At 39.5% G+C, this 22978-nt stretch overlaps 1 protein-coding gene across 1 annotated transcript; it reads left to right on the plus strand.

The window, feature by feature from the left end:
- Positions 1-3978: 3978 nt before the first annotated feature.
- SMURF1 (SMAD specific E3 ubiquitin protein ligase 1) lies at positions 3979-20446 on the plus strand. Its single transcript, XM_059826581.1, is given in 17 exon segments — positions 3979-4084; positions 4761-4869; positions 5479-5612; positions 5729-5794; positions 6660-6735; positions 7085-7338; positions 8139-8223; positions 10528-10674; positions 11955-12159; positions 12437-12540; positions 14298-14412; positions 15367-15545; positions 16367-16504; positions 16881-17001; positions 18517-18718; positions 19517-19601; positions 20342-20446. Coding segments are annotated over 17 exon segments (2226 nt in total). The 3' UTR covers positions 20442-20446.
- The last annotated feature ends 2532 nt before the right edge of the window (positions 20447-22978 follow it).

Below are 22978 nucleotides of genomic sequence, written 5' to 3' on the forward strand. Positions count from 1 at the left end.
ATTATGCTACATATCTCTATGATTAAAGATGGTCTACACAGAAGTAAATATTAAGTAAAGTCCTTTCTACGTCGTCAGCCTCCTGGCCTGTGTTTATCTTCTGTCAGAAAGTAAAACGAATGTATCCTGGAATCCAGCTGCCTGTTTGTACAAGCGCAAATGATTAATCTGGAATATCAAAGGGGAAGGCCAAAGATGACTGAAAGGTGTATTTGCTAGCATCATTCAGTATGACCTTCCCTCCCCTTTCCTAAGGAAGATGTGGGCGCACTGCTGGTTTGTCTTGTCTTCAAAATTAACTTGAGTACTAAACTGAAGGCCGTCGTTAGCTCAGATCCTGTCCACGTGTAAAAGTCCTTAATTTGAGCAGGGAGGCTCTTACCTTTAACTCACAAAGTGTGAATGAATGCAGTCCCAGGTGCAAATTTGCCTGCTATTTTGCATTGGTACAGGCTGGGACCTATGGAATATTTTCATCGCTTACCTTTTTTTTTTTTTTCCCCTTCTCCTAGGTCTCAAAACACAACCACCTAGTTTTTACACTGTGCAGCTGAAAAGAGTTGTAGCATCTTAGCACTGTGCAGCTGAAAATCGTTGTAGCGTCTTGGCACTGTGCTATGGGATGGGCTATGTTGTCTGTGAATAAATCCAGTGTTGATGCAGAGACAGCAATGTGAGGACTCTCGTGCAGACAAGCAGCCATCCTTTCAGCACTGACAATTCAGGAGGAGCAACTTGCACATGAAGGCTCTGATTTTGTAGGCTGGGTCTGTTTACTGGGGAATGTTTGAAACAGTTCCTCACCCAGGCTGTCTTTTCTCTGCCTCCTTTCTGAAAATGTTGGTCTTGCTGCAGAGATAGGTGTCTTGGTGATGAAAAAAAAAAAAGCAGCAGCTTTCTGATGCAATTCTCGGACGGGTTGTTCAGACATTGCTGCCACTCCGTGCTTTCCTTACTACACCCGTCTGTAGTTTGCTCCTGCGGCACCTCCTGAACCACAGCAGATGATTCATTTCTGCTTTGGAAGCAGGGTGGACAACCAGGGGCTGGCAGAGGAACCACTCAACTCGCTCAAGTTACATCTGCATTGAAGACATCCCCAGGGTGAATACTGACTTTGTATAAGGCTCGTCCTTTCTTCACCTCCTGCCAAATATGCTTTCACACTAGTACTTCACCCAGCTGGCTAATTTGGCCTTTGAAATTATCTCAATAATGTCAGGTACTTAAAAAAACATTCCCATCCCTTTATAAATATTATAATCTAGATGTAAAGACATTGTTTCAGTGCTGTTTGGGATCTGTTGTATTAAAAAAAATAGTTCTTCAGTGCTGTGCAGCAATCCAGAGCGGAGTATAAACAAATACTATGTCAAGCTGAAACAAGTCGGTTGACTTTGAGAAGGCAGAATGTAAATGCCCAAGTCAGGAGAATTAGTACCTTTTGTAACGTTGCAACAAATGCAGGGAGATTGCTTCTGCTGATAAGCCCTAAACCTTTCTTGTTTAAAAGAAAGAAAAAGCTCTTTGGAAAGATGGAAGGTAGGCAAAGATGGGTTTTGTGCAAAGCACGTCTCAAGTGCCTGGTTTGCAGGTAAGTATCCATCCCATTCTCCTACGCCACCTCTGATGCAGGGATAAAATTAATAACTTTTTAAGCCTTTATAGCTAAACCTGCCCAAGTTCACGGGTTTCAGGCTTGAAGTAGCAGCAGTCAGATCCTGCTAGCAGTCTTGCTGAAGTCCTGTTGGAGGCAATGTGTTTAAGAAAATCTGGCATATCCACAGCTTTGCAGAGCAGGGAGGGGCTGTCTGCTCCACCGCTGGCATGGTTTCATGTCCAAGTCTTCTGTTGCTGACCTTTGTCACCTGTTTCTTTACTGGAATTTAGAAATCTGTGGCTTTTAAGTGATAGGGCACTTGAAAATATTTTTTGCTCTAGTGCATTTAATATGCAAATAGTGAAACCGAGCCAATGGTCCATCTCGGGCAGCCTGAATCTAGAGATTGCTCCATAAAGGTTTCTTTCGGCTATTAGCTGTTGTGCCAATGTTTTTCTTACAAGAAAGAGTAATGATTTTTGCAACCTAAAATTGAGGGTTTCACAGGCTGCAACTGGAAAATTGGCAGCCGTGCTCCTCTAGTGTAGACTAAAAGCCCGTGGAAGAGTTAAATGAAAAAATAGAATTCTTCAATAATAGCTTTAGAAAAGTATGCTGCTAGTTAGCTCTAGAAAGCACACCTGAAATACAGAATAAAGGTAATAATTACATAGTCAGACTATATGCAGATAGTTACAGATGGCATACTTTTCCAGCTCAATAGTGTGTTCTTAAAATTGGGGATGGGGAAGTAAAATGAGTTATTTGATTTAAAAAAAAATAATAAAAGCATCACCACTCATGGGAACTTTAAAGTTCCTTTTGGCTAGTACTAGAACATACAAGTTCTGATTTTTTTACCTGTACTTATTCCCTGTTTTTCTGGTATTTTTTCCTCTGAAGCACTCACAACAGGAAGGGGAAATTAAGGTTGCTCTGTCATGCTTCCACAGAACAGCGGACCGTGATTCTGTAATCCTGTTTTGTTTCAAATTGAATTGCCATAGTCCTACAGACTTCTCTTTTTTGGTCAGTTGTTACAAAAAAGATAATGTACAAGAGAAGCTTTCCCTGATTATGCAGTTTGCCAATGTAAAAATCAGTAATTTTTAATCCATTCTAAAACTAGTTTCCTGGTGTGGCTGCTTTAATTATTACTAAGACAGAGGATTTGTGGTTTGGGGTTTTTTTTCCCCCCATGAACATCCGGGGACGACTTTGGTCTATTTGCTTGACATGTGAGGTGAGGCAGTTTTTATTCTGCTGGCTATGTTAGGTGGCGAACGTTGCTCTGGAGTTCTAGTAGAAGTGTTAAAAAAAAAAAAAAATTGTTACCATATTTTTGCTACCATGTCTTCACTTTCCCCAATATAGAGTTAAGGTGTGTAAATGCCCCAAATTGACTGTTAGGAGCAAGGTGAGACAGAGATGAGAAGGGGTCTGTACCAGGGGAAATGGCCATTTGAGTATTTTCTGAGCATTTATTCTCCTGCTGAAAGATCTGAACTTGGTGGAAAAGAGACTACCTCAGAAACAGTTAGATCTTTTATAGTTATCTTCCTCTCTTGGATCCTAGTTTTAGATAAGTTAGAGCTCTAATATTTTCATCTTTGGCTCTGTAGTTATTTTTCCTGGCCTGTTATAGGAGTTTAATGGATACTGAACAACTTAGATTGCTGAGATCATACTGAGCAGTCCTTATTGAAAAGCAATATTAGGCTTGTAGCTGGTAATAGACCTAGTAGAAATGGAGATTGATGCGAGTTTCCTGATCTAATTTTTGCTTAAACTACTGTGCTATTCAGTAGAATTGGAGAGAGGGAAATGATGTCTCATTTGTGGCCCTTTCAAAGGAAAACATATTGATGCAACTTTTTTTTCTCTGTAGTTTTTTTTTTCTCCTGAGTGAGGTCCTGTCATACTTACCACAAAGGCTTTTTGCATTTGCAAACTGCTTTTGCTGCTAGAGCACACCTCCCATGTTTTGTTTCACGATGTAGCACGTACCTTTTGTGTGCAAAGAGCAGCAGTTTGCACTTTATTTGATGGGAGGTAGCATAGAGGTCTCCTCCAGGAGTCCCAGAACCATTCTTGGTGCAGAAACTGTTTAGTCCCTGTTCTAAAATGTGTGGGTTCTGAAACAACACAACAAAATCCTGGTTTAGCATTTGTGTAAGCATGCAGTATAGAAAATCAGGAGGTTTTAACACAAAGGGACGTTCATTAAATCTTCTGTATATTGTAACAATAGAACAAAAGCAAAGGAATTTTTTTCTTTATGTAAATACATTTTCCAATCACAGATAAAGAAAACAATGCTCACATTTAATATTTGGGTGGTTTGTTATGAATTATGATCAGGTAATATTGTAGCTGGTATGAGTGCCGGAAAGCTTTTTTTTTAAATGGTTTTAAGATTTCTTTATCTGATACTTTGTTTTGCAGTATTATGTGCCAAGAATCTTGCAAAGAAAGATTTCTTCAGTAAGTATACCCTAATCGTATAACTTTCTGCTCTTGATTAATCAGATTTATTTGTAGATTGTGCATTACTGTCATGGCTCATCTATGCATGTCATTTGTTCTGTGGTTCCATTCTTGCAGTAACATTGCATTACTACATGAGTACACATTACCTTGAATTGTATTTAGGTAGCATAGACTCTAGGGTTGGAAAGACCGAGGACTTACAAATTCTAGTTGAAACTGTGGCTGATGAGACCGCCAGCAGGTTGCTGGTTACAATTCTGTGTTGGGGGGTACCAACAGCATCCATCTGAAAGACGGGTCTATCTGTAAAGCATGCCAAGGATAAGAGTAAAATATCCCAGTGCTGCAGTCTCGATATTATGTTAAGGACTGAATAAAAATTACTAATTCTCAGTATGCACAGGTCACTTAAGCACTGTTAAATTAAGAATGTTTAATCTTTTGTTTTCTAAAAACTTTCACAATTTATGGCAAGTATCAATCTGTATGACAGAAGTGTGTTATCTAATTAGGAACTCAGTTATCTATTTTGGATTTACTAAAGTAGTTTTAGGATAATGGCAACTTTGCTTTCTTTCGGGGAGGGGGAACAAGCAGGAGCTCTTGATAGCCTTATCTTGGAAGAAACAAACAAACCATTATCTTTAATAGCAGCTTTTCCCTTCCACAGGACTTCCTGACCCATTTGCAAAAATAGTTGTTGATGGGTCAGGTCAGTGCCATTCAACTGACACTGTGAAGAACACATTGGACCCCAAATGGAACCAACATTATGATCTGTGAGTTGTTCATAAAGTCCTAAGTGAAAAATATTCCAGGGATTTATCTAGTAAATGGAATGCAAGGGTTGGCACTGCAGCTTCATTTTGTGCTAGCAAGAAGAGTCTCTATTTGCTGAGGAGGACTGATTTTTTGCAACAAGAAATAACCTGTTGGTAAAGGAGTGGTACTTTGCTTTTAGGTGTTTGAATTTGGAAATGATTGTGTGTCAGGTACACAGCACAACTGCTTAGAGTAAGCTCTACTGGAGCAGTGCAGTCCAGCTTTTACAAAAGATTGGCCTTGTTGTAGTGATTTATTTTCTTTAAATTACTAGAAACATAAATTTTAAAGTTTTGTATGTTAATCAGCTTGTTGCATAGCTTTTAATGAGGCTGTCTGTAGTTAAATTCATGCTGCAGCAGTATCAATTTAACATGCTATGTGAAATCATAGTGCAGTAATTCATTAATAACACCGTTTCAGGCTTAAGCACTTCTGTATTTGTAATAAAGCAGCATGACCAATGCACTAAAATGTATCAAAATTTGTACCAAATAAAGCATAAATTCTGTGGAATAAAAAGGTAATTTTTTCTAAAATTACTCTTCTAATATGTATTTTTCTAGATACGTTGGGAAGACAGATTCCATAACCATCAGCGTATGGAACCATAAAAAAATCCACAAGAAACAGGGAGCTGGCTTCCTGGGGTGTGTCCGACTCCTCTCCAATGCCATCAGCAGGCTAAAAGATACTGGATGTAAGAGCAATTCCTACCTGGTGCAATCAAGAACCTTCGGTGCCTTGTATCTGCGTAGCAAATAGTATTCCCACCCCCGCCAGCGTTTTGTTGATCTTTCCTATTCTCATTTGCAGACCAGCGTTTGGATCTATGCAAACTAAATCCCACGGACACCGATGCTGTACGAGGCCAAATAGTGGGTAAGAATACTCTCAGCTAAACTTTCATCTTCTTGGGTAAATATACTATATGGACGAATGTTGTATTAAAAAAGAAACCTGTAGTCATTATTGTTTCTGCGTCTTTTCTGTGTTGTTTCTTCTGACTTCAATGAGATTAAATTACATCACCTGAAAATTTTCATTGTACTCCTATGTAGGAGTTTGTTTTCTCTCAGTTGATGATGGGAAACAACATTAAAAAGAGGGAATGCATCTGGGAAGGTTTCTAATGCAGCTCTGGAAGGGTAAATGTTACTGTGAAACTGATTGCCTTGGACCAAGGTGACAAACAAAGAGAATCTTACATGGAAAAGGGGATCTGGAGGAGTTAAAAGAGATTTTGCAAATTGCTCTTTTTTAATACCTGTGACTCATGTAACCCAATTCCAAATTTCAACAAAGCGGTGCTAGTTTTATGGTTAATTTACCCCATCTTACCACGTTTTGCTGCCCCCCCAACCCAAGCTTTTCATTGATATATAAATATATTTGGCAAACCCCAAATTCTCACCATAATGATGACATCTAGTGGTGAGCAATTTCTTTCCAGCTTACCTTTCTGGATCCTCACAAAACACAGATGTAGAACCTGACATGTTTGGTATTTACAGAAATAGACTCAGCTTAAGTTTTGAGCGGGTGATGCCTCTGGTTTCTCTTCTCCCAGTAATGCTTTAAAGTTATAGAAGGAGTTTCGGCAAGTGGTGTGCTCTCGTGTGTAGGATATAGCTTTCCTTAATATTTTACCCTGTATAAATGTGGGTTGTTTGGCTTTATGTTGTTTTTAAGGGAATAGTTGTCCTTTTTATTACTGACTTGTGTTTGGTTTTTTTATTTATTTCAGTCAGTTTACAGACGCGGGACAGAATAGGCACAGGAGGTTCTGTAGTAGACTGTAGAGGGCTTTTGGAGAATGAAGGGTAAGGATTGTTTTCTTTACACTTAATTAGAAAAATGGTTTCTATGTGGAAAGAATGTAATTAACAATAGAAATACTAAGTATCAATGTGACTACTATATTGTCTGGGAATATTTATCAGGTAGTAAGGTTATAGCTGGATACGTACTTGAAGAAAATAAGCTAAACTGAGTAGGACTTGATATTTTTTCTTACCAGTGCTTATGGCACTTCCATGAGAAATTTGGGGTACAAAAACATTAAGAAAGTGGCCTATCTTGGGTTAAAAGCTACAGTACTTGAAGTAATGGAGAGAGGGGGAGAAACAGTTATTTCTGCATTCACTTCTCTTGTGATGGAAACTCTTGAAGTTTCCCCATTTTCAGAACGGTTTATGAAGATTCTGGACCAGGAAGGCCGCTGAGCTGTTTTATGGAGGAACCAGCACCGTATACAGACACTACGGGGGCTGCTGGCGGAGGCAACTGTCGCTTCGTAGAGTCCCCCAGCCAAGATCAGAGGCTTCAGGCACAGCGACTTCGGACTCCTGAAGTCAGAGGTCATGTACAGACACCTCAGAACAGACCGCATGGTCACCAGTCGCCTGACCTACCAGAAGGCTACGGTAAGAGTTTTCCAGAACTATAAAATTGAAGGTTTTTCAAAAGACTTCAGAGAAAAATTCTCCCATTTTAATACATAGATGTGGTTTACCTGTTAGAACACGCAGCATCCATGTGCATGAAATGGTCTGCATTTTGGAAAAAGAACTAAGCAGTGCAGATGGGAGTTTGAGATTGGCTAATTAGCAGTTGGCTATGCCAGGATACACTGAGGGGTTGATGGTAAATTAAACATGAGTTTGTGGTATGAAGCTGTTACAGAAAATTTACTGCTAATCTTGGCTGTGTATCTAGGGAGAACAAATGTAAAGAGCTCTTTAAACTAGAGCAGTAATGCTATTTTTTCCTTCCCCCTTGGCATGTTGTGTAGGTTTGAGCCCACATTTGAGAAAAGATCAGGAAAATACAAAAGCAACAAAGAAGCTAGTAGTACAGAAGATTAAGGAGGATAAGATTAAGGAGAATTTAAATCTCGGAAAAGAGCACACCAAATCTAGGAGTAAAGAAATCTAGTTCGGGGGTTTGGATTGTCTCAAAATCTAAAAATAAAAATACAAACTAAAACACGTTGGTGCATAGGTTTGTGAGTTTCAAAAAGAACGTTGAAATGCATAGTGAAAGTAAATTTATGAAAGGCAAAACAGTCCACACTGCAAGAGATCAGGTGGATAGCTCAAGTACTTTCTCCTAGATCTGACAATCTTCTGATCTATCTGATAATATTCTAATGGCTTTAAACAAACTGTTTATTCAGATTTTTTCAGATTTGTAATTTAGAATAATCTTTCTTCCTTTTTCATAGAACAAAGAACAACGGTACAGGGACAGGTTTATTTTTTGCACACACAGACTGGAGTTAGCACATGGCATGACCCTAGAATACCAAGGTATGTATTTGCAGTTACAAAGTCAGGGGGTTTTGGTGTGTGTGTATGGCAGTAAGCTGAATCTTTAAGAGCAAAAATCTATGAAATGGCCTGTCTAAATTTAAAGGAAGAGCTATGAGCAGAGGAGTAATTTTGGATCTTTCTGGTTCCCTTTTCGCCAAACATTAAGGATTGCTCTTTTTGAAAGAAAGAATTATCTACTTATTCCCTTTTGTTTTACATGATTCATAAAAATATGTAGCCCACTTGACAAATTATTCCTAAAATGTCAATGTGACTTTTGGTTTTTGGTGAAGCTACAGATTTCTGAATCTTACCTGATTTTTTTTTTTTTGGTATGAAAACAGTTTGGACTGCAAATTGAAGAAAAAAGTGGCTACTTTCTTAAGGCCATTGTTTCTTGAGTATTGAACTTGTAATTTTTGCTTTAATCGTGCTCACTTATGTATAACTGAAGCAGAGATTACTTGTCATCTTTAAACTTGAAGTGGTATTGAGGGGGGTTTTTTATGCTTTAGACCGATGATTTGCAGCTAGAAAATTTGAATCCTCCATCTGATTAATTTAGTAAAGCCTCTTTAACCTGCAGTTAATCCAGGTCTTTGTGACTAAGGTCTGGCGCTCTTCCGTGAGGAGCTCTGAATCTGGGCTGTTTTGCTGGACCACCTGCACACCAGATTCCAGAGTGAAACACAAAGTTTGTAACTCTTCAGCTGCTGCACTGGCTGGATAATACATGAATGTGATACAGGATATTAGAAAAATGATATAAAGTACTGTAGGCAAAAGTGTTGATAAAACCACAGTATATGGAAGGATATGAAAAATGAAGTTGAGAGAGAGAGAAAATAGCTGATGTTAGATTAGCTGGTATCGTTGGAAGAAGAAATGACAATGCTCATTCTTCATGTCACTCGTGTCAGGCTTGTGTGCCCAAAGCCTTGTCTCTTCGTCCAGTGATGCTGGTTGACATAATGAAAGGTATTGCTTCTTCTCTCAACAAATTTTAGAGTCAGGTTTTCAGGACCAGCAAAGTAAGTGGACACAACAGTGTCTTATGAGTCACAGGTCACTCTTATTTTAGTTAAAGGTGGCTTTCTTATTACCAAGTTACTGTGCAAAAACCTAACCTTGGCATTTAGCACAGATTTAGGTTAAAACTTGCTGTAATCACATCTCTAAAGTACTTTCAGATGCACAGCTGATTGAAACAAATGGTTACAACCGTAATCTTCTTTAAGGAGCCTAACAAAGGCTTGTCTGTCTTCCTGGGTACTCCTGCTGGCTTATAGTCACTCTGACACTAATGAAGCCTTGGGTGTACAAAGTGTTTCTACCTTTTCTAAAGCCTCTCAGTTTACTCATTTATACTGATGTTGCATGGTTAGATTTAGGTACGGAAATATATAGAGTGGTGCCTTCAACCCTGGATAATAGATGAATCCATGCCAGCTGCCTAGAGAATACTTTATTTAACGACAGCTTTTCTGTCTAAAAATAATCTTCAGGTTTCCCTCCTTCCTTTTCTTGCCACTGTTAGTATTTTCCTCTGTTAGGTGGCTGGGGCCTTAAACGTTTTCAATTTTCCAGGTGTAAATACATCCTACATATTGAATTCAAATGCTACCTGAAAGTGAGTGACTACCTTTAGCAGTACTTAGAATGATACCCAAAAGTGATGTAGGATGAAAGGGGTGAATGTGTTGGTAAAGCCTTCCTCTCAATGATGTATAAGTCAAACAGTTAGGATTCTAACCTTGTCTAATTAAAGAGGTGATTTTTTTTTTTTTAGATAATTTTAGTATTTGGCTGCCTTAGCCTCTTAACTTATTGTTGGGTCTTCGGAGACAGTGGATGGTGCAGAGGCCTTTGCTTAACTGTTTGGTTTTCTGCATGTGGAGCGTATTAGTGTTAATGGGAATTTTTGTGTGAAATTTTTGCTACGAAAAAATGTCTCTTCCTCCTTTTACAGCCCTCAGAAGCCCTGTCATCACCTAAATGATGTTGTTTCATACCGAAGTTACTTTTAAGCTGTATGGATTTGTTACTTTCAAAGCCTTTCAAAGACAGAAGATGTTTTGCTGATTTACCTTTCTATCTGTGCACCATGCGTACATAGGGAGTTGCAGTGCTTAGATTGAGGATTCTAAAAAGACAGCATTAAAACAGCTATTCTGTCCTTCCTAAGACCTCCATAGCCTATAATCACTGAGCACCAAATTCATTTCCCCTCTCCCCTGAATGTAAATTGGTTTCATCTGAACTTTAGGCATGCTTTAACTTTTTGTTTGCTTTTCTCCTTAGAGACCTTAACAGTGTGAATTGTGATGAACTAGGACCTTTGCCTCCAGGTTGGGAAGTTAGAAGTACAGTTTCAGGAAGAATATATTTTGTAGATCATAACAACAGAACCACACAATTCACAGATCCACGACTACATCACATCATGAAGTAAGAACCTTGCCTGATAAATAATTCATTTCAAATTTGGATTCTTAACCTTTTATTTTTGTCCAATTTTAACTACAGTCTGGGAGTCATGAGGGGCTGAAAAACTGCATGACGATGATGTTGGGGAACAGATGCAACCAGTCCTCTAGTCAGGGTCCAAGCATTGGTTCTCAGTACTGGTTTTATCTAATCTCTTTGCAGACACTCTTCAAAAATGTTTTTAATATGCTTTGAAGTCCTCAGGTTTAAGGGAGGGCTTGCTTATTTTGGCACAACACTGATCTCTTTAAGCTCCTTTGACAGAATTGCCCCAAACTGTGCTGGGGCAAATAGGCAGTTCTCGAAATGCTGGGGTGTGGGGTAGAGGGTCTGCCAGGCAGTTCCACAGCAGTCAGCTCGTGTCCCTCTGGTTTAGTAGTTCTAGCTCTGTGCTAGCCATGCTAGACCTGAACTGGCTTCGTGCTCCCTTCAGCTCCAGACAACAGGAATATACAGCCAGCTGGAGTCTGGTGGCCTGGTGCTGTGCACAGCCAGCTCGGATTTAGCAGGATTTAATAAGCTCAAGCTCTGCATCTTGCAAAGGCAGCTGAACTGTTAGAGGACTGACCCTGGAAGCAGTCTGGCAGTGCTGCTCGTGCCCAAGATCAGACTTTTTCCTGGATCTGAGTTGTCTGTGCTTGAAGCCAGCTCGGGAATTTCTGTATCTAAAAAATCATTGCTCCACAGCCCAAATAAAGCACTAACAGATAAGGATAGTTGAATGTATGAAGCTGTAACTATTTGGGACAAGTACATCTTTCTCTTTTAATAACCATAGATGCAGTACTTTTTTTACTATGTCAAGAATCCCCAGCCTTATTTTAAATAGAGCTGGAATAAAATTCATTGCAGTTGTTAGATGGTTCCACTTACAAAGCTGTTGCTTGTTTCATTAGAGGTCTCTTTTTGTGTTATGCTCTTGAAAGTTGTCTCCATATAGGAGGAATATCACACAAACTTTTTAATTACTGCTTAGTCAGCATTCAGTGATCATGCTCCGCAGCCTTCCACAATGTATTGCCATATAAAAACTGAGCTGAAAAATGCTGAAACTCTTTATTGTAAATATCTGTATTCCTTACGTCCCTGAATGTAGGGTAAGGTGCTATAGGAATTACCCAGCTGAATACACATTTCACTCCAGGTTCCTCTTAGAGAAGCCTAATCATTTTTTCCATCGTTATTTTACATATTCCTTATTGTTATGCTTCTAGAATAAATATTTTACTTTTCTTTCAAAGCCATCAATGCCAGCTAAAAGAGCCCAGCCAGCAGCCTCTGCCAGCTCCAAATGAGGGGTCACTAGAAGATGGTGAGGAGTTGCCTGCACAGAGATATGAAAGAGACTTGGTACAAAAGTTGAAAGTTCTTAGACATGAGCTGTCTCTTCAGCAACCCCAGGCAGGTCACTGTCGCATTGAAGTATCCAGAGAGGAAATATTTGAGGTATTTGATTGACTGTTTACTACTAATAGCAGCTTTTGTCACTCAAGAGTTAAGTAAAACTGATCTTTGATTATAGCAAGTTTGCTTCAGGAGAGAGAGGGGTAGTGAATACCTCCAAGTGTTACAGACTTGTCACTGGAATTTGCTTCAGATTAGCACTTTAATAGAATAATCTTTTCTGTAGTTGAGTAACAATCTATGTATTATAGTAATGCATCTTAGTAGACTTAATTACAGGAAGGAAATAAAATGTCTAATTGTAAAAATACATGTGTAGGAATCCTACCGTCAGATAATGAAAATGAGGCCAAAGGATTTGAAAAAGAGGCTGATGGTGAAATTTCGAGGAGAGGAAGGCCTGGATTATGGAGGAGTAGCAAGGTGAGATTTGGGTGTTTGTCTGACACTTTTTAACTGTAAAATTGTCCTTAAAGTGACCCGTGGCTGATACTCCCTTTCAAATTATCTGTTAATGGTACGTGTAAGTTATTTGTGATCTAGTTTGTAGGTAGTGGTTGTAGCTTCAGTGTTCGTATCATGGTAGACTGGGAAGTGGAAGAAGCATGTGGTTTAACAGTTGTCCCAAAGCACTCCTGGTGTCAAAGGCTCATACTAAATGACTTGGTATGCCTTGTATTTGGGAACATTACTGGAATTAACGCCAGATTGAGGTGTTTCCCCTCTTCCCCATAGGTACTCTGGTTTCATCACCATTACCCAGTGAGTGTAAAATGCTTATTTAGGATAGGCTATTGATCTTATCTGAGAAAGTGCTGATCCCAGCAACAGGCTCCAGTTTCATAACTGAAAGTGTGATCAGCTCAAATTGTGAGGTTTTTGAAGAAGCATGTAGACTATGAAGTAAGATCCAAATCACAGTAAAGGTTTTGTTAAATCCACCTCTCTGATTTCCAGTGAATGGATTGCAAGATGATAGGGGGTCCTTTTTGTTATGTCTCAGCCACATTCAGGAGAGTCTTCTGATCTGTTCAAGCAGGAGTGGGAATGAACTAATTCTAAACAAAGGCTAACATTTTAGAGAAGGCTTGCTTCCCTCTTAAAAATAATAATTCCCTGTGGATCGCACCAGATCTGAAGTTCTGGAGTTGATTGTAATATCATCATCAAAATGCTCATCTTTGCAGTGGCTCAGATGCATGGTGTAAATTCACTGAGAGATTTCTCAAATCCACAAAAGCGCATCACCCATTAAGGTGTCTTTCAGTAACCCATCGCTGGACAAAGGAAAGAAGTTGAAACATTCTGAGCTGCCTTACCTGAGGCAACCTTGAGTGTCTCTGCTGTTGACATCCTGTTGCCCTGATGGCTTTCATAATTGCCCATTTGCTGCAACAGACTCTTTCAGATCAGTACCAGCTCCACTTCTAAGCATTGAAGTTGATAGTTCTCACAGAGTATTTTGGACCTGGGATGGGTGTCCAAATTTAATAATAAAGGGGTATTTGTCATGGTGAGTTGGGAGGTCAGAAATAGCTTTAGTTGCATTCCTGTCCTTGTATGTTACTGAGGTGAGAGAATTTACCTAACCTCTCCTCTTTTAATGCATTTAGTCTCTCTACCCCTTCTGGGTTCTCTGCTGAAAGCAGAGATTCTCTAGTCAGCAAGCATTTGCAGAAAAACAGTTTTTCTATGAACTGATTTTAAACAACCGAGGTCTTCAATATTTCTCTATACTATACAGGTTGCAGAGGAGCGGATCTCTTTGTACAGAGTTCAGATATTTTGGAGACTAAGTCAAGCTTTTTTGGAAGTGGGTCTTGTTCAGACTCAATTTGTTTAAGCATGTCTCTAATAGTGTTCAGGGAACAGGTGAGGAGTGTAATGCTGTTTCCTAACAGCTTGCTATAGCTTCTCTAGTTGATGTTAATCCCTTCAGTACTTCTAAACTAAACCAAGTCTGCCTGTGATTGGAGTAAGACGCTTTACAGGTTTTTAAGCATACCTTTGTGGCCTGCAAATGGAGGGCAGTGCAAGCTGATCTGAGTTTGAAATAAGCATTTCATAACTGATGACTAGTTTGATGATTCACAATAATTGTATTGTCTGAAACTTAAGTGGAAGTTGCACCCTTCTAAAATACTTCTTTTTTTCCTCCTACCACCCCCACCCCCCTCCAGGGAATGGTTGTATTTATTGTGCCATGAAATGTTGAATCCCTATTACGGACTCTTCCAGTACTCCACAGATAATATTTACATGCTGCAAATCAATCCAGACTCTTCTATCAATCCTGTAAGTATTAACTTCTGAGTGACGTACCTATTTTAACAGAGGTCCCCTGCAGTTTTTTGTTACAGCTGTTCTTCCATGACAGGAGTGTAAACTTGAAGGGTAAAGCAGAATAAGAATGTGTTAATGAGTCTTATGTTGACATAGTATGAAACAGAGGGCTTTAGTTCAGAAATTAAAAACATGAGAGAGGAGGTATCCTTTGATAAGTATCTGATTTCTTTGAGACTCCTCGGTACTGACTGGGATGGATGGTGATTCTGAAAAGATATACGTAGGTGAAATTCATCTTCACTGTGAATGCAGGTGGCTGTGTAAACAGCATTGCATCCTAAGCAGTGTTTGCCTGTAGGGGCTTGTATGCCTTGCTTGCCCTTTCCCCATAAGCTGCTGTGCTTGTTTTTTTTTCTTACTGGAGGATTTGTTTTGATGCAGACCCTAAAAGGAGCAGCAATTCTGTATTAGTACAGGGGAATTTTTCCTGACATGACATTCTCTGACATTTGCTCTGTAAGATGGGGGAGATAGATTGGAAGAATCTCAACCATAGGAGTTATGCCTCAGTTTTCAAAAGTCAGTTTATAAACAACATGAAAGAGATGAAGGAAGCGAGCTGATGGACTGCTTCCTCAAGAGCAAAAGGATTTTGATGGTTAAACAAAGAACAAACTAATTTGTTTGGAATTGTCGTATCTTGGATTGTGGGGATTTTCTTTTCCCAAGTTTAGCCCTTTGAGAAGTCTGGAGGACTTGCATCCAATTTATTAGTCAGGTAGTGCACAGATACTTGTTTGAGACATTTAATCATTAAATGCTTCTGTTCTTGGTTATGTTATGAGGAAAAACGGTGGCTCCTCTTTCCCAGATAACTTGCGCTGAACATAAGCTGATGGCGCAGACATAACCACAAGATGTCAGTGTCCTCCCGCTGCCTGATTTTCTCTCCTCTCCCTGCAGGACCATTTGTCTTATTTCCATTTTGTTGGTCGGATAATGGGTCTGGCTGTGTTCCATGGACACTATATCAATGGGGGTTTCACGGTTCCCTTTTACAAACAGCTTCTGGGGAAGCCCATTCAGCTCTCCGATCTGGAATCTGTCGACCCAGAATTACACAAAAGTTTAGTCTGGATCTTGTAAGTACTGTATTTATCTATTGCCTCACTGTAGAGAAGGTGGGGTAGAGTATGTTGGCAATAGTGAGATAATGCTTAATAGAAAATGTTTGCAAAAGTCTCGTAATAGGGGAGATGTACAAAATTATTAAACTACTGCTTCTATGTCAGAAAGCTCAAGGTACTTGAGGAAAAGTTCTTATTGCAAACTCTGTGTTAGCTCTCCTTGCAGCAAAGCAGATACTAAATCATTAAACATTGTGTGGGTGCAGTAGAATATCACAGTATCAAAATCCAAACTCAGGACAGGGTTCTGAGGGAAAGTAGAGCCTTCTGCAAAAGAAAGCCAACTTTGATTAAAAAGGAAATAAATGGGATTAATTTGGGCTTCTGTACATTTACGGTTCAGAACAAGATCTAACATTTGGTGTAGCTTTGGGACTCTTCAGCACTGCTTTGCATTATCTCGATTTCTTTTCCCTGCATTTGATCTCTTCTGTGTGTCACACCGATACATGACAGCAAATCAGATTTTTACTGTATGTATATGTGTGTGTTTATGTATAGAGAGTTTCATTCATTCATCCTGAATACTACTAGAATTAGATGGGTGACTCATATCTGGTCAAGCTCTTCAACATGCATTAAGCTATACAGAAATTGGTGATTGTGGCAATATTCCTCTAGTGGTGTGAAATGCAGGTAGATAGTACTAGGTTTATCCTGAAGACTAACTAATAACTAACTAACTAATATTTCAAATAGCAAAATGCCAACATCACCACTGAGAGCTATCAAAATAACAAAAATAGTAGGTTTACCTTTTATCTTTCCATTGCCAGAGAGAACGATATCACCCCAGTTCTGGACCATACTTTTTGTGTGGAACACAATGCCTTTGGGCGGATTTTACAGCACGAACTCAAACCAAATGGCAGGAATATTCCAGTGACAGAAGAGAACAAGAAAGAATATGTCAGGTATTGCAGAACAAAAATATATCCTGCAAATGTAGTGGAAAGAAGGTAGTAAACAGATTAATTTTTTTGTATAGCGAAACTAATGAAATAAGTATTTTGGGGGGAAATACCTGAGTCCTAAATGACATGAGCATTTTCACACAATGCCCTATTGTGAGACCTGGGAAGATGAAGTGGTGAATTGTACTTTGTTTTTTTGTTGATGGTGCAGTATATTAATTGTTGATGGGAAAAGGAACTGATAAGCACTTCTTTCATAATACAAAATGTGTGTATTAAAACAAGTTCCTCTGTAAAACAAGCCTTTTCCAGCTCTGCTATGAAAAGGCCAGTCCTATCTAGCTCATCATCCCTAACTCTTCCTTTTGGCCCCCAGGTTGTATGTAAACTGGCGATTTATGAGAGGAATAGAGGCACAGTTCCTGGCTCTGCAGAAGGGTTTTAATGAACTTATTCCTCAACATCTGCTTAAGCCTTTTGACCAGAAGGAACTTGAGGTATATGTTTTATCCACATGGAATATTGTTTTGTAAATTGTTTGAATCCCAGTCAAGCACTGATTTTAAAAAACAAAGCAAACAAAAAACAAACCCACTAAACTTATTCCAATTTACATACCAGAAAGCTGTGTATTTGGTTAACCAAACTCTTTTTGGTTTATTCTAGACATTCTTTGAGTTAACATTATTGAGAGGGCTACTTAAACAGGGAAAGACAAATACACCATGTTGCCTAACCGAGGACTAACGCTCAAAGCAGGTGGTCTGAGCAGGGAGGGAGTACTGCAAGTTTGAGGAATTGTTGGCAAGACCTAACGTGTTATCTACCCCAGAACTTGTTTTTCTCCAGTAACTGTTTTCATTCATGGCTGTTTCTATATTCACGCAGGGCATGGTTTACAGGGACTAAAATAGAAGTGTAGAGCATGTAGAAAAGAAATGAATTTGTCTTTTCTCATTTAATCCTGAGATGCAGAATGCTACCTCTTAAAAGAATTCCTGTTAGAGCAATTTTTTGTCTGGGTTTGCCTTTTTAAAAAATAAGGCAATCTGTGGAATATGGACCATTTGTGGTATTGGAAGCATTAGCTTCGTGCTAGTTGTTCATGCATACTGATTAATCCCATGAAGTTATTGCATTCCATTTGCTAGCTGCTTGAAAAGGCAGATTAAAAATCCATTAAATATTTCAATACTGTCTGTGTCAGAACAGTCACAACCATCCTAATAATGTAAATGAGCATAAGTGGGTGCTGTCTTGGTGGCACAAAAAGGCAGCTGCTAAATGGTAGTGTTCAGAAATGTGATCCTCAGTATGGAATATTATGGGAAATTTAGAATATGACACACGTTTTGAGGGATGACGTTTTCTCTCTGCCATTTATTTGTCGTTGCCAGGGGAGGTGGTTAGATTCATGGCCAGCAGTGACTTCCTTTTACAGTATTTTGCAACCTGGTGTCATCTGGAAAAGAGACTGAAGTAATATGGCTGGTCTGTGTCAGAGCCTCTCACACACGACATCAGAAAACAGATGCAAAGTTTCTGTAGTTTGTTGTGGGGCAATAAACCAACTAGGATGTTACCATAAACCAAGCAGGATTCTGTCGTAGTTGGTATTGGCACCTCTAGGACAAACCTGCATCAGGTCAGTGATGTTGTGTAGCGCAGCAGATGGCATGCCTTCTTCCCAGTCTGTGCTGTACCCTCACAAAGATACGCTGTACTTTCCAGGTAGGATAGATTTAACAAAGCAGGTCTTGAATGGGCTTCTGACTCTCATTTCTTGTGAAAATTCTGTCTCTGGTAAGCGTACTCTTTGGCCAGTTTCATTCCAGTTTAACTGGAGAGATTTACTGCCTGTTCCAAACTGTTTCAGAGTGTTACCGTGCACCAGAAAGGTGGTTCAAGCACGTAAAGAATGCTAGGCTTCATGAAATGGTTGGAGGTATGTATTTATAGCTGCAAACCTGAAATGACTGTGAATGTTCAAGTGTTTTCTAATCCTTTAACAGCTAATCATAGGAGGCCTGGATAAGATAGACCTGAACGACTGGAAGTCAAACACACGTCTAAAGCACTGCATGGCAGATAGCAATATTGTGAAGTGGTTCTGGCAAGCAGTGGAAACATTTGATGAAGAAAGGAGGGCAAGGCTGCTGCAGTTTGTGACGGGTTCGACGCGTGTCCCACTTCAAGGTTTCAAGGCTTTACAAGGTGACTGATGTGGAGGCTGAGTTAATCTGTGGTGGGAGAAAGATAAAAATCGTCTGGTATTTACTAGCCCCTTGTAGAATATCAGTGTATTACTGGATAACTCAAGTACTTACAAACTTTTGATCCCAAGAGCGGTTTTTCATTTGTCAGCAGCTCTGCTGATGGCGAACACTTTAGCCGTTGCTGATAGTGATACAAGCTGGTCAATCTGTCATCGTGTAGCACTTTGGTGTCAATACTGGCTTATCAGTCTCCTACAATTCTGTGGACTGTTAAAATAATGCATGCGAGCACACACATGATTATAGAGCTGACTGAACAACTTTTTCGCATGAAAATTGTATTCCCTTCATTGTTTGGCAACAAACCATTAGACTTTAAAACAAGCTCTTGAAAATTGCAATTTTTGTTATCGGAAAAGGTGGGAGTGTCCTAGGCTGTTGTGGTTCTCCTGGTAACGGTCCATCTGTTAACTGACAGTAAACTGACGTTCAAAATATGTAGTTCAGTTTTACAAGGAAAACCTTCTTGCACTTAGGTATTTTCATTTTTGAAGGAGCAACTTTGTTAATATAAAATTTAGCAAAATACTAGTCTGCAAATAATTGTCATGAACAGCTCTGTTGCTTCTGCCATCCCTTCATCAGCTGCAAATCTGATCTACAGATTTAGCCTATGACATACTTATGTTTGCAGCTGGAACTGTAATTTTCTCTCTTGCATTTTTGTAAGTAGCAAAATCTGGGTGCATGAATGATGTTTTGTTGAAGTGCATTAACTAGAATGTCTGTCTGTAAGGTTCTACAGGCGCTGCAGGACCCAGACTGTTTACCATCCATTTAATAGATGCAAACACAGACAACCTTCCAAAAGCCCACACTTGGTAAGATGAAAACATTCTGCATGTCAGTGCTTGCTTTTCCTTTGCAGTGGTTTAAAGGAGTCATCTCTGTTTGTCCTGGGTATGGACTAGCCATGTGATATGCATAGATGACTCCCAAGTGTGCTTTGCTAGCTTGGAAATATCTGTACTCTGCAGCCAGCAAAATAATCGACTTCTCTTCTTATAGCTTGATTTGTCTTCTATACCATCTGTGATTTTCAGTTATCCCAGACTTGATTATTCTGGATAGTGAGAGGTTTGTGAGTTTATTTCTACGTGTTCAGCACAAGTATTCATGACTCACAGCAATGAGTCCTCATGCAGGATTACAAAGAGTAGTTTTCAGATGTGAAATGTAGGAAAAATGTGCTGTTGGTACAGTATAGGCACAGAACTGAGCTCTTGTACGGAAGTCTCACTCTGTCAGAGACAGGAAATCATTTCAGCAGTGGCACAGATTGTCTGCAGGCAGAGCAGGGAGTAGGCCTGTCTGATGTCTTGCTTTATTTGCAAGTCTCCTGCATCTGCCACCTGCCTCCTCCTCCCAAACGCTGCCTGATTAAGTCGTGCATTCCTGCTGCAGAAATACAGTTGTTTATCTTGTCTCCTTTGGCCACTGAAGTGGCTGAGGCTGACTTTGATTTTTACAGATTCTATCTATATGTAGCTGATCTAGAAATTTTTTTCCCAATAAATATTTTAGATTCATATGCTGCAATGTGTTGTTGTTTTACCTCTAGCTTTAACCGGATTGACATTCCGCCTTATGAGTCATATGAGAAGCTTTATGAGAAGCTGTTGACAGCTGTGGAAGAGACATGTGGGTTTGCTGTGGAGTGAAAAAGCAACCAAAGGAAACAGATGCTAGCTCATGGACCACCAAATCAAAAGCTAGAAGAAGCTTGCTGTGAACTTCCTGCTAAGCTGTCTGAAGCATCGGAACTCTGGACAACTTAGAGATGGGGCTGTTTCCCTTCCGCCACTGGTGGATGAGGGTGGGGGTAGGGGCTTTTGTTGGTGGTTTCCAACTCTTATTTTCTCCCCTTTGTTACAATAACCCCTTCCCTCTTCTTCCATCCCCCATAAAATGAAATGCAGCCAAGTTCAGCATTTGGCTTTGGTTACACAGGATATTCTGCTAGATTTGTAACACATATTGTGATAGGGTCAGTGACCTGTGGGTTTTTTTAAATAGGAGAATCAAAGTGTAATTAAGAATGAGCTTGATTTGCTGAGGACTTGCAACTGGTAGGTGTACCTGGTTAGTTTGTCTTAAATCAAGCTTGAGCCCTTGTAGAGTCCGGCGGGTGCAAAGTGTCTGACTGGCACTGGAATTTGCATTGCACATTTTAAACACCTGTTTAAAAAGTAAACTCCTAGCAGAAAATACCTCCACATGAACATTTAACTGAAAGGTAAAGAAATCCAAGCTCTGCCTTAGCAGGAAGCTCCCAGTAGAAGCTGTGGCTCACCGTGAGAAAAGTCAAGGAATGTGGGACAGCTTAAATGGTATTGTATGATTTCTTTTTGGTTGCCCTGGCTGAAATCTAATTGTTTTGCACATGAAAACAATTATTTCCTCCTGCAGAATTACTTTCCATAGTTCATTCAGATGTAAGTACCTCGCAGAGAAGCCTTGTAAGGAGGAGACAGAGGATAAAAATCTATTCAGTCCTAAAGCTGTGATTTCTGTGCCACTGTTCTGCCCGAGATGTGTTTGTGTGACTTCAAATTCTAAGACTCACATGGAAATCGCTAAAAGCTAGGTTGACAGAGCAGACTTCTGTTCTGTTCTGAAGTTTTTGGCCTTGGGAGAAGTTTATTTGGAGGTTGAGGTAAAAGGGTGACTCTACAGTGAGTACATTTTACATGTTATGGAAAGCTATTGGAAGAATTTATGACTGCAGTTCTGTAGGGATGAAAATTTCTCCAGAGAGCCATATAAGGCTATTTTTTCAAATATTTGAAACTAATATTAAAAGGTTTGTTCTCTAACACATTGCTAAAACGACTGCCCAGGGGAAACAAAAGCAAATCAAATACCTGAATCACTAACATTTCTTCCAGTTTGCACACCAAGATGAGACAGTATTTTAACAAATAACACAGCTTCAGAAAGACCCAGTTATGTATCAAACATGTCTAAACTTAAGTAAAGCAGACTTGCTTGTATAGGATTTTTTTTCTGTGGCAAGCCTGATTTTTAGAGAGGTTCATTACTGAAACATTTAACAGATGTTATGTTCATGGAATAGTGCATTGAATTTCAGCTGTGGGTAAGAGATCGTTTTTAGAAGTCTACTGGAATACTTCTATTTTGTCTTTTTTTAATTGAATTTGATAATAGCTTTAAACTGTGATAGGACAGAAAGTAGACACTTGTCAAAACCCCAGCATCTTTCTCTGTTTTGTTTGTTTGTGGTTTTCTTTTTTTCCATTGACCATAATTCTTGTGATTTGTTGTTGGAAGTAAGGATTGCATTGGAGGTGTAAAATTGTACCATATTGTGAGATTTGCACGGGGTGGCTAAAGGCGCTCATCCGGCAAGACTGTACAGGAGAGGCGTATTTAGACCCATGTTCTGTAGGAATCTTTTGTCACTTGGGGACCAGTTTCTGCAGTACTGGCTGTTGGGATGTGAGTGAAACTATGCGACTGTCTTGCAGAAAAGAGGGGAAATGCAACTGTCTGCAGAGAAGCGTCTGTACGGTCTTGGGCTGAGTAGCAGAATCCCCACAGCCCTGGCTCTTCAAAATGGCTGTGAAGTCGTACCTGTTCATAGAGTGTATTTAATCCTTTCAGTACGTTTGAATGTGCAATAAACCAGTCAGATAGGAAAAAACGCAAAATGGATTATTGCCCAAAAGCTTTGCATGCAGTCTCATGTGGATTTTTCACTAGAAGAGTTTAAAAAAAACGGATACTAAAGCCCACCGATAACAAAAATCCTATCACGCAAGCTCTACATACAGCACAACTGGCTCAGTGAAAACCAAGCAAGGTGAAGGTAAAGGCCCTTGATTTGGAGATCTATAGGTCAAGTAGCTTTATGTCAATGACACAGTTGACATATGATAGTTCCTAATGTCTTTGCTAGGTCAGTGTTTTATTGAATGCACAAAATAAGAATAGGCAAGGATTGTTGTTTTGAAAAGTCCGTCTGTTTTTTGCTGTATTTAAAAGCCCTTGTCAAGGTACCTCCTCCATGCTGACGGTAATGAGAATAGGGCACTGTCTTTTTAATTATTTCAGTTCTCTTTTAAACAGCTTCACCACCTCTCCCATCGTGTTGTCTTTGCAATTTTGTGCCACTTCAGTGACGAGGAAGACATCTTTTTGTATTGTTCTGTACATGCATTTGAGGCAGGCCTTAAAG

Source organism: Gavia stellata, chromosome 18 (assembly GCF_030936135.1).
Source record: "Gavia stellata isolate bGavSte3 chromosome 18, bGavSte3.hap2, whole genome shotgun sequence".
In the NCBI taxonomy this organism is placed as follows: Eukaryota; Metazoa; Chordata; class Aves; order Gaviiformes; family Gaviidae; genus Gavia; species Gavia stellata.